The sequence below is a fragment of the Oxyura jamaicensis genome, chromosome 5, assembly GCF_011077185.1.
Source record: "Oxyura jamaicensis isolate SHBP4307 breed ruddy duck chromosome 5, BPBGC_Ojam_1.0, whole genome shotgun sequence".
NCBI lineage: Eukaryota > Metazoa > Chordata > Aves > Anseriformes > Anatidae > Oxyura > Oxyura jamaicensis.
The window spans coordinates 58,949,442-58,962,108 of record NC_048897.1 but is presented as its reverse complement, the minus strand read 5'-3'; the positions used below and the strand labels follow the sequence as shown (position 1 = coordinate 58,962,108).

Genomic DNA, 12,667 nt, shown 5'->3' with positions numbered 1-12,667 from the left:
TCTTGAACCGGGAACAGCTATTCCTGCGGAATCAGAGGATAAATATCGGGAGCAGAATAATAGGCCCAGTAAATCCCCTTGGCCAGAAAGTTCCTCATGAGACTTCTTCATGCTCTGTGACGCACATTCAAAAGGAAGAATTTTAAATGACCTGATCACCACAGCAATAGATACGTGGTTGTTTAAAGTCAGCTGACGAGTCACTTTTTCCAGTTTCATAGCAATAAATATTGTCACATTCAAATATGTTGACTATAAATTACACAGATAGGGTGGGCTAATACTGCGAAGTATTTCCATGAATAGTCACCTCAGTTTTAAAATTGAGTTGTTTCATTATAATTAGATTTGTTTGCTCTCCTGTTCCCACAAACATTTGGGGGTTTGAGTTGGTAACTGAATTTGAATATCTAGTGTATGTATAGTAACAAGGAAATATTTATAGTCACAAGAAAATAGATTTTACATTTTTTGCAGGAATTTTTGCTGCCAGTAGGTTGATTTGTTATTAATTCAGTTGAAAGAATACATTTAGTCTGACCAGAACAACAGAGACAGAGATGTCAAGTTTCAAATTCACACTTGAAATCATTGAGAAACTAGAGGAAGAAAGGAATTGATGATCTTTTTATGGATATAGCTACGGTTTCCTTACTTTTTTTTTTTTTTTTTAATTATGTTCTCAAGCTGGTTGCCTTTACCATTCACAGAATTATCATAAGATGCTTTACTCTTTTAATTTCACTGTGGGTTAATATTATATATACTACAAAAATGTAACTTGCACTGTGTAAATACTGTGGTGAAGTTAATAAGGTTAGCTATGTGTTTAAAAAACTAACTTGCTCTAAATGTAAGGACTGTCTCATAGAGAATTTTCAGATAAAATTAATATCTCAAGATGCAGTAGATATATGCACACTGCACATAGAGGTATTTATCAATGTTTGGTACAGGGCATTTTGCTTATTTTCAGTATTTGTTTCTTACACAGACATAATATGGTACAAAACTGAAAATTAAATTCTTTATTTTTTTTTCAAATGTCTCTTACATCTTTAGTCAGATTTATACGTGATATAGTTGACTAGCTGCCTTCAGTTTACTCATACCCATTTCCATCAGTAGAATTCTTTTTTTTTTTTTTTTTTTTTTTTTTTTTTTTTAATGCCTTGTTTTACTTACACTGAATTGCTCTGAAGTTGAATTTGAGCTTGTATGGTTTGCCAGTCCCAAAGATCATGACCTAGGGCTTGGGACTGAATAATGCTGAGCACCTGCTGTTCTACCTGCAAATTCCAGGTATGTCCCTAAACACATCTGCTGAGTAGCTCTTGGAATTAAACTGAGGTTCCTGGAGAATTATAACATCTTTTCCATTTATACAACAAACACAAATGTTTGACCTCCTGCTTTTGAGTGAATAAATAGGTGGAGATTAGATTGTTGTGTTAACAGGATTTTATTCATTCACCAGCATAATAGGAAACTAAAACTAAGGTATTTGAAAGGTAGATATTATATTTTGCTTTCAGTGATGTTTTGGCTAGGCACAAAGTTCATTCTTTTCAGCGATACTTGCTTACATTTCTCATTGCAGAAACTTGAAAGTCATGGGCAGAGTTTGTTGGTAGTTTGTACGTGTTAAGTGGGTAGATAGTATTTCATGTTGCTAAACTTGTAACTGAGGAGACAGGCAATCTGAGTTACTAAGCAGAGTTTTGCTGCTGTTATAAATAGAGTGAATTCTAAAGAATTTTTTTCTTCCTTCTAAATTGTTTAAAATCCTTGGGAAAAGTAACAAAATAAAAAGTACAAGATGAGAAGCTAAGCTTAAATACTTTTATTTTCTCGTATTTTAAAAAACCTTTATTTTAAATACAACCTTCTATTGAAGGCAGTACAATTAAACTTTTTTCTTTTTAAGTAAATAGAATTTTTTTTAACATAGCAAGAAATTATTCTGACAATGGCAAATGTTGTTCTTGTGGGGTAGAAGTCAATATAAAAAATGGCAGGATGGACTAGTGACCAGTAGGTATTGTCAGTACACACACACACAAAGTGGCCAAGGTGCTAAGAAAGGTAATGGTGACTCAACAGAACACCACAATCTGTCAGTGGTAAAAAAAATTAAATCAAAATTCTTCATTGGATTGCAGTAGTCGTTCTACTACAGTACTAGCTGTTCTTACTACCACAGAATTAAATTTGAAAGCCACAGAGAATGAAGATCATAAATGCTTCTCTGAAGTCCAAGCATGTGAGAGAAATACAAATGGGGTTGGCAAAGTGTATCGGCACATTAATATAAAAGCTTCCTACAGTACCATGACAATTTATATGCTCAGCTCCTGTTAGGTAAAATAGAATGTTTTGGTTTGGAAGGGACTTTAAAGATCATCTAATTCCAGCCAGCCTGCAGTAGGCAGGGACATATCCCACTAGACCAAAAATGGTTGCTCAAAGCCCCATCCAATCTGGCCTTGAACACTTCCAGGGATGGGGCATCCACAGCTTCTCTGGCAATCTGTTCCACTGCCTCAGCACCCTCAGAGTAAAGAATTTCTTCTGAATATCTAATCTAAATCTACCTTTTTTTAGTTTAAAGCCATTAAATAAATTATTAGAATAATAAATGAGAGTGTAACAAATGATGAAAATAAATGGATGATGAAAAAAAAATGATGATGACATGAGCCAGCACTAAAAGCGTGGCCAGCAGAGCAAGAGAGGGGATTCTTCCCCTCTGCTCTGCTCTTGTGAGACCCCACTTGGAGCCCTGCATTCAGTTCTGGGGCCCCCAGCACAAGAAGGATGTGAAAGGAGTAGACCATATTCAGAGGAAGGCCATAAAGATGATCAGAGTGGTGTTCAAGGCCTGGCTGGATGGGGCTTTGGGCAGTCTGGTCTGATGGGAGGTGTCCCTGCCCATGGCAGGGGGTTGGAACTGGGTGAGCTTTAAGGTCCCTTCCAACCCAAATCATGCTGTGATTCTGCGATTCTATGAATGTGGGCTCAGCTGGCATGTTGACTGAAATGACTGCCATCCAGGGCATACTTCATCATTTTGTTAAGGATTTGCTCTGTCACCAAATAGAAGACAAATGCTGAGAGACTTCACCAGGAGGTACGTGGTTATTTTCAAATGCCATAGCAAATCCTTCTGAGGAAAACACGCCTGATACAAGAATCTTGACTCATTGTCTGTAAACTGTGTATCATTCTTTTGTTGTGAGTGAACAGTACTGTTGCACAGAGTACAGTAAGCTCGTGTTACTGTTTGCTGGTTGGGGGAATTTAAGTATTAAAAAAATGGAAAGCATGTAGTAGAGGTGGCTGGTGAGCCTACTGAGTAGTATAAAGCATTCATGCCCTGCTCTGGTGAAATCCAGTTTCTGAGCAATGGTATTTTCTGTGATGGGAAGAGCAGTACTCCAGTCTTGTCTGGCATAAAAGTTAATATCTAAAATCAATACAGAGAGTGAAAGGAGTATTACCCTCAGTTTAGGAAGAGGCACTTTTAAATGGCTTTAGAGCCCATTGTTGCTACTTTTCCTTTTACCCCAGTGACTGTGAGTGTTAGGGTCATAGTTTATATACAGAAGTAGCAAAAAGAGGCAAAAATATCTATTATGTTACCTTGGTTTAGGGATACTTTATTATTCTCTTGGCTTAGTCTTGAATTAATTGTGATTCAGAGCAAGACTGCCTGTTTCACCTCATTTTCTGCCTTATCTCTATTTAGCATAAACTTTGTAAGCAGGAACTGCATCTTGCTGTGTGTTTCTCATGGTGGCTAGCACAGCTGATCAGCTAGGTCCTTGAGCTGCATAGGCATTCCAGAGGTGATGTTGTCAGTAGTGAAAGGTTAAAATATGACGAATACAAATAAATTAAGCTGAAAATCGTCTAATGATGCAGAGGCATTTTCCCTTAATTCATAAGGCATATATTTCACTTTATCTGATGGGTTTACTTGAGAAGTACTGAAAACTTTGGAGATACTGGAAACCAATTCATGGAATATATTCAGCTCTTGCTGTGGTGATCCGGTCTGTTCTTTTCTGTAATTTACACACTACAAAAGAGCTTTGTATGGCATGTTGAGTACCTTCACATCCCTTGACTAGAAAATTAAGCTCCCATTGGTTCTACTGCTCTCCTTTGAAAACCATTTTTATGACAAGGTTCACGAATACATCAATTGTCTGTCCTTTGTTCTGCAGAATCAGGGAGAAATTTTGCAGAAAAGCATGATTTTGTTAGTTCCTTATGGAAAATGATGTTCATGATGCACTCAGCAAATGCTATATGCCTTTATGTACAAGTTCCCCGCTATTTCCTATCAAGGCATGCAACGCCTGCAAACTCTTTGAATGTAATCTCTAGGAGTGCTTGAGGGAAATGGGGCAATCACTTCATAAAAGTTGAAGTTCATGTGAAGAATGAGAGAAGCCCAGCAGTTGCAAGTGTTAATTCAAGATGCTAAACTGAGAAACTGGCATTCTTCATCAGGTTGTCGGATGTTTTCTACCAGGCTTGTGCCTTTATTGTGTTTGAAACTTCTGTTTATGTTTACTGGTGAGTTAAAAGTTACGGATCTGTCTCCATACCTAGTCGAAGGCAGTCTGATGAATGAGATTTCCTAGACTGTGCTAGAATATCATGTGATAGCTGGTTGTTACTATGGGTAGTGATTGCTTGTTCCAGTAGGTCTCAGATACGTTCGTTTTGTCATATATACATTTGTCCTTAAACCTTTTTACTCTGACCTGACAGTGAATGCAAAACCCCATGCACCAGTCATTCATACGTTCCGAAACGTATGGAAATAATTCCTTTCCTCCATTAGATTTACATAATTTAAGTTAGTTTCACAAGAAGGGTTCACATATTAAATCAGGGAAGTGTTCTTAGTTCTGTATAGGACAGTAACTTTGTAAATACTTTAGTTATTGTCATTAAGAGTCATGTTTTTGAAAGCAGCACCATGTCCCTGGGTAGGACAACGCTATTAAAAGTGTTTAAACACTAGATGGCAACATACACACTCTTACTCTAATAAGGGTGTGGGTGTCTGAGTTTGATTTATACCTTTGATTTGTACTAAAAAGGAAGACATTTATGGTTAATAATTGCAGGGGAGTAACTACCCATAAGTGCAGATGCTGCTAATTGCAGGAAAAATGTTTTCTTAGGATCTTCCAGGAAAGATGAGTGTTGCCAGGAAGGTGTAAAAGAACTAGTCTCTTTGTATCAGTAAAGATCAGCAAAACTTAAAAGCCAAAAGATTTCCAAAGACCCAAAATGGAAGGTCTTCCTAAGCAGTAAGCATTCTCTTTGTGGTCGTTAATACAAATATTGTTCAAGTGCAGCTAGTGTTCACAGGCTCTGAACCACATCGGTTTCAGACCATGTTTAGCAGTCTAGAGGGGACCAATATGTCATGGTGGTGGTTTTCCCTAGGTATAGATGTAAGGAAAGTGCCAGTGCCCTACCCTGGCTGCTACAGAAAGGAGCTGAGGTGGGCTCAGGTAGTTCAGGTACCAAAATCCAGATGGATTGCATAAGTCACAGACTTGGAAGAGCCACTGGAGTACCTCCAGCATTGATATGGGAAACCATTCTGCATGTAGATGGAACAGAGATGTGGTGAAAAGGAAAGCATGTAATGCATTTGAACATGCAAGCATATGCCCCCATGTATGCCACCCATATGACTGCTGAAACTTTGTTTCTCCAAGGTTTTATATTCAGTCTATGACTGAGTCCATTGATTCATCATCTTTACATTCATTCCGTAAAGTTATTGCATAATTTAATAAGCATTGTATAGCTGATCCTTACTTCTGTTTAATTTCACTTTGAAGTTTAACTCTTCCTTTACCTGTATTTGTACTTTGGGTTTCAATTGTCCAGATTTGAAGCATTTCAGTAAACATTATCTGCATAGATGTTCTGAAGGCAAGTTGGCTGGGTGGGTGGGTGGGCTGGTTGGTTGGTTTTGTTGTGTTTCTGTTTGTCATATTGTGTATTATTTTTTGGTAGTGTTTTGTTTGCTGAAATATATATTTTCAGTTAAAATTTCCAAGACAAAACATGATAATTTCTCAGTTGCTTTGATCACCAGTTAGAACTTCAGGCTCAAAATGATTTAGGTTTCAATTATTTTCTTGGAATACCTATCCTAAAGTGCTTCTGAGAAGATCAACTGTTAAGATGCATCATTGTAAAGAGACTATATTGGCCTAATACCAGATTATTTGCTTTGGTTATTTGTGTTCATTTTAGTTTTTAAAATGCAATTGTATCATACAACTTAGTACACCCATCTCAGCTAATTTTAACACCAGGCAAATCACAGTTATGATACACTGTGTTATAAATCAATGTATCCAACGGGTGCTTTTTCTTTTGATCCTAACAGCAATAATTATACTGAATCTTTACCCTGTTTTTGCATTTTAATTGAATAACCACGAGATTCATTGTTGATACGGTTTTCAAAAGCTTTCTAAAACAACAGCTCTGACTTACCTGGCTTTATTTTCAAGTGTTGTAAATGCAGCAAACATGGCATGTTTTATACTGCAAAGAGCAAAACAGGTTGCAGAGCCAGTACTCTGCAATATACTGTTTCTCTCTGTTTCACAAAGACCTAAACAGTCAAAAAATATTACCAATTTTATTTGTAGGGAATACAGGTAGAAACAGTAGAAGTTTTAGAGCTGCAGTGAACCAGCTGTGCTTCTTAGTGATATATATGTGTGTGTGTTTGTAGAAATACATGAGTTTAACAGATCTTGGTTGTTTTTCAGATGCCAAATACAAATTTCCATCACGTTCTGCATGTGAATGGCATTATGATGCCTGTGCAAGTCCTTGTTTCAAAACATGCAGGGACCCTTTGGGAAAAAACTGTCAGGCAGTACCAAAGTAAGTTTCTGCAAATGGAAAATTATGTAATTTGTGTAATACACAGCATAATAAGCATATGAATGACCAGACGTAGGCAGACAAAGGAGAAAAGAAGTGAAATAAAAATTGCTGTGGCAGCTGCATGAAAGTGACGTCTCCAGACAGCAGTTGTTAGATGAGTATTGCCAGAGTTTGGAATTACAAGTATATTTGTAACTTTCATGCTGGAGGGTATTATAGTGCATTAGTAAAAAGAAGTGCTGTTAACGTTGTTTCAGATAGTTGTACCCCTGTGTTTTCATTATCATCGAGTCATACAATGGTTTGGTTGGAAAGAGCCTTAAAGATCATCTAGTTCCAACCCCCTTGCCATGGGCAGGGATGCCTTGCACTAGATCAGGTTGCCCAAAGCCCCATCCAACCGGGCCTTGAAAACCTCCAGGGCCACTTAGTTGTGTTTCACAACTTCTCTGAGCAACCTGTTCCAGTGCCTCACCACACTCAATTATGGCATTTCAACAACCATGTCTGTCCTCCCATTTTTCTTTTCTGTTGTACTAAGTTTTGCAAAAGTGGCATGTAGATTTTGGTGTGCAGAAAAGCTTTGGCATTTCTGAGGTGATAACAGTTACCATCTGACCTGTGAACATTCAGGCTGAGTATCGCTGAATTCATGCTTTAGCTTAGGTCTGTGTTCTCACAGACCTCCTCTTACGTGTCTCCAGACATGTAAGCCATGGTAATGATGTTTTGAAGGAGTACACTGAGATGATGAGATTTAGATAGAACAAGGCTCTCTACTCAAAACTACTTTATAAATTAATAGTGTTTGCATAAAATTGAATGCTTGATAGTTGACGATGCTCTTCAACTAGTTAATAATAATTGTTTTTCTTCTAGAGTGGAAGGATGCATCCCTGTGTGTCCTCTCAATATGTTGCTGGATGAAATCACTCAAAGATGCGTGTATTTTGAAGACTGTATGTTTGAAAAAATATGTATATTATGTATGATATTTAACTTATAAATGTCTGAGGTTATGTTTTTGTCAATTTTTAAAATATGGGTGCTTAATTTCTGTAATTATGACTTTAATTATACAAAGTTTGAGTTTTCACTGAACATGTATTTTAGTTTAGTTTAGAAAGAGTTTCACTCCTCAAAAATTAGAGTACTTTTAAAATAAGCAAAATGTTCTTTCTTCGTAAAACATTTCACTAATATTAGATGTGGAGCAAATGATTGAATTAACTTATTTTTGAATTTTATGAAGTTTGGAAGTTTAAAGGCAGTTGAAAAAATCAGACCTAAATGAGTTAATGTAAACTCCTTCTAGCTCCACTAGCTTTATGTCTGTAATTTATTTATAAATATCAGACTATCATTTATTTGTGTCTTATTTCAGGCATTGAACCTGCAGATGATAGTCCACCCTTGCCACCCATCATTCAAACACCAGCAGTTTCACATGTAGCATCAAGTACAACTTCGGCAGTGATCAGTGAAGTGGTAACTTCATTTCCTGTACCTGAAGCAAAGGACACAGAAACAACATTTGCTTCAAAATTGAAATTCACTGCAACTACAGGGAAAACTAAATTTTCAGCTGTAACAACTAATACAACACTTCCAGACATAACTTTATTATCATATATTTCTTCACAGTCAGCAGAAATGACATCATCTGGGAGAAGAACTACGGGAATGTCTGTGACAGCAAAATCTAACGTAAGCTTGTCTTCTCTTGCTGCCACTTCAGAAACCTCCACAAAGATACAAGTGATCAGCAGTGGTTCCACGAAGCTACTGAGGGCTACAGAACCTTACGCAGTAACTGCTACACATGCAGTGACTAGAAGCACAGGATCAGAAGGCAAACCAATTTCTACTTCTATTTTTACTGGGACACCAATTACACTTAGAACAACAGAATTGCCAGTCAAAACTAAAATAATGGAAATATCAGAAATAGCCATAAGGACACTTCCCACAAAAGAAGCACAAGTAAAAACAGAAGGGCTGACAACATTTACACTCCCTTCATTTGAATCAAGAACAGAAAAAACTACTGCACATCAGCCCCGATATTCCACATTACCGCTTCTGGTTCTGCCTTCCTATACATCATCAGTGAACCTAACAGGAACTTCAGGAAGGACAAAAGTAAGCGTAGGACAGTCTTCTACCACAGTAGGTAAAGTTACAGTAACATCATTTTCTCCTGTGATCACTTCTCTGTCTTTGCTAAAACCAGCATCTTCAGAAACAACCAAAGCAGTACATGTTTCAACAGAACAAAGCGCAAAGACTGTATTTTTGCCAACATCCACATTGCCTGTTTCATTGGGAAAGGCAATTACAGAACCTCCTATTGAAATGGTTCATCACCTGACAGATACTGCGGGGCTACCTTTCACTACAACCCTAGGTCCACAGACAGCAACTCTGCAAACTCCAGAGAAATCATTAGAAACAACTTTGTTACCATTTACAACTCATGGAAAGGAAACTCTCAAAACAGCATCTCGTGTGGAGCATATATTTAGTTCCTATTTGCCTCCATATTCACTGCATCCTAGTTCTAAAACTGAAAAATCCACCACTCTTTCTGCAAGAGGACCTTCAGTGTCTGTTCCTACTCCTGCTTCTCCCGCTTTAGGTGAATTAAAAAAAACATTTAAAACTGTGTCAACAACAGGGTATCCCTCACACACAGTTCTAAACATAACAGAGCTCTTGACTACACTGTACACTAAATATCCTACTTTGCCTGAGACTACCAGAGTGACGCCTTTGTCTATTGAGGTAACATCCAAAGTAACATTGCCTTTTGAATTAGTAGCAAAATCAACTTCGTTTTCTGGAAAAACAGTTACTGAGTACGCATCACCTTTGGTTTTAAGTACAGTGAAGACAAGCACTTCAGCGTATTCAGGTAAAGTTACCACATCAGCAAAGAAAACCTTTATCTCATCAAAAGAAACCACTACAGTTCCTTTCATAGCTACAAAAAGAGAGTCAGATGAAACAACGTCCTTCACTGGATCTCCATGTACTCTCCTTAGTGCACCTGAAACCACGTTGTTAACCACACGGCCTGAAGAATTGGAAGTGGAAAGAATTGCTAGCATTTCCACTAGAATGCCTTCTGCTTTCCCTTCTTCACCATCAAGCTCTCTCATCTCTCTAAATCTTTCTCTACCTTCACTACCCACTTACGGAAAAGAAGCATCACTGACAGCTCTCAGTCCAATACGTACATCCCATGAACCCATCTCTTCATATCCAAGAACAACTCTAACAAAATCTATGTTAGGAACAGAAAAGACCTCCTCACCCCTGACTTTCTCTACTTTATCCACTGTAGCAGAACATTTAAGTCCGATAACAACAGTATCACATGACAAGTTGCCAGGCAGAGCCATTTTAAATACCACTTATGCTACATTCTCTCCATCCTCTGAATTCAGCATTCAGCGTAAAACAACCAAAGCAATGACAGACAAAGAAAAATCAGCTCTATCCACTTCTGCTGTACTTCCATTAACAAAGTCTCACACTTTCTCCACCTCTCAGTATCTAGCAGATATATCAGTTTCTTCACCTTCTTTAACACAAATAATACTGGAAGTAACAACCACACCAAAATACCCTGTTTCTACAGCATTGAAGTCTACAGTTGAAAGTATAACAGACACAGTAAAATCTACTGCTTCTACAGCTCGGAAATCCTTTACTCCATCTTCAGTGGGCTCCTTCTCTCAGCAAACATCTTCAGGAGATAAACTTCCAGCACAGACCACAAAGGCTGTGACTATGCTGCATTTTTTGACTGAAACAGATACAAAACTTGCTCATCAGACTTCTAAGCCTTCCCTGACAGGTCTAAGCAGTACCCCAATTTACCAGCATCCTGCAGAAACTCTAGCAAAATCCACTGATCAGCCACAAATTCCATTAAGCACAACTGAAGCTATGGTAGAATTGACTTCCTCATCCCCCTTAACTACCTTCCTACCTACAGGCATTCATTCAAGTGTTCTACCTACCTCTTCAGGTCCTACACAAGCTATTCTACTAACTGAAAAAGAGTTGCATTTAACTGATTCAGTTACACAGCTGTATGTGCCCAAAACTTCTGTTTTACAGTCTACAGTCCCAGCTAGAAAAACAGCTGACTTGACTTTTGGTACCCGAATTCTCCCTTCTTCACCAGAAGTCCTTGCAACTTCCTCTTCAACCATTAAAAAAGATGTCTTTCCTTCCTTTTCCACACAGGAGGCAGATACTGGTGTAGAATTCACATGGCAGTCCTCAGTTACTGAATCACTTGTTTCAAGTCAACCACCTGAAACAACAACAGTTTCACCAGAATTTAAGCCGACCTCTTCGCTTTTGTTACCAGAAACAACAGAAATTCCCATCGTGATGGGCAGTGAATCATCCATAGGTGCCTTTTTCACCCCTGTGATTTCAACAGCATCCACATCAATGGGTAAAAGTGCTACAGAGAAAACTGCAGTGTTGCCAAAGCAAGTCACACATTCAACCACTGCCTACAGTTCCACTTCTCTGGCAAGTACAGCGTTTTCAGCTGCGGTCCATACATCAGCTGCAGCTTCAGCCTCTTCAGTGATGAGCAGTACAGAGCAAAACATCACTATTATATCAGCAACCTCAGACAAAAGAAAAGCTGTGACAGAATCCATCACAACCTTCGTGAAGCCAACCTATTTTTCTGGTACTTCAAAAGCAAAAGAGCCTATGTCCCCTGGTACAGAAAAATCTGAAGAGCTGGAATTAATGACAGAAATGCAACCTGTCCTTACTCAAGGTATTACCATTACCTCAGAAATACCTCAGACATTTTATTCTCCATATTCCACAAACATAACTGTAGCTCCTTCTAATGTAAGTGTGTCAGTACTGTCCACCATACATTCATCTTCTGAACCAAAGCCGCCTTCTATAGCTGCATCATTGGCCAGTACTACGCAAACTTCAAAACTTGGAACAGCACCTGAGATACAAACACCTTCTGTCAGTTCACTATTAATGATACCTGACCATTCAAATGTCACAACAGCTCCATCAGTTTCCTCATTTGCCTATTTATCTACCAAACCACTTTATGGTTTGACTACAACATTTTCTGATGGATTGTCAACAGCTAAAGCCATGCCAGGAGTCACCACATCAATTTCTATGCTGCCTAGAGAAACAGCAACTCTCCAGAGTTGTACAGTGAGTAACATTATGCATACTTATCTGTTTGGTTTTGAATATATCTAGCTTATTTTTACACACTGATAAAATCATTATTTGTGAGGCACGTTTTGATCTTTAGGATATGAAATACTGGCATTAAACAGGGCAAGCTATTATTTTCACAGTTATGTCTTTAAGTCTGAGTAACTTCAATAGTGCATAATGGTTTTCATAAGTGCTATAATGCACTATGTTTTGGGCCTCAGTTTTCTGAGTGTGATTGTCACAATAATATTTTTGGCAAAATACAGTTCTTTATGTTGTTCAATAGTATTTTTCTGTCATGTATTCCTCCTTCCCAGAGATCCTACTCTACCTACTTCTGTTCTTCCATACTTTTTATTCTCAACTCCTTTTATTTTAAAGTTAAAAAAAAATAAATCTGTTCTGCACTTTACAACAGGACTGAATTTTAAACTGTCCTCAGAATGGTCAGATTTTCAAAGATGCTTTTCACGTAAATCTTCCACCATAAGTA

The 12,667-nt window shown here is 37.9% G+C and overlaps 1 protein-coding gene across 2 annotated transcripts in view; it reads left to right on the top strand.

The window, feature by feature from the left end:
- OTOG (otogelin) overlaps nt 1-12,667 on the top strand; it is a 107,372-nt gene that overhangs the window by 68,218 nt on the left and 26,487 nt on the right. For both annotated transcript variants that reach the window (XM_035328323.1, XM_035328322.1), the window contains exons 34-36: nt 6,822-6,939; nt 7,822-7,901; nt 8,327-12,165. In XM_035328323.1, the coding sequence (XP_035184214.1) occupies nt 6,822-6,939; nt 7,822-7,901; nt 8,327-12,165 (4,037 nt within the window). The remainder of the gene's footprint in view (nt 1-6,821; nt 6,940-7,821; nt 7,902-8,326; nt 12,166-12,667) is intronic.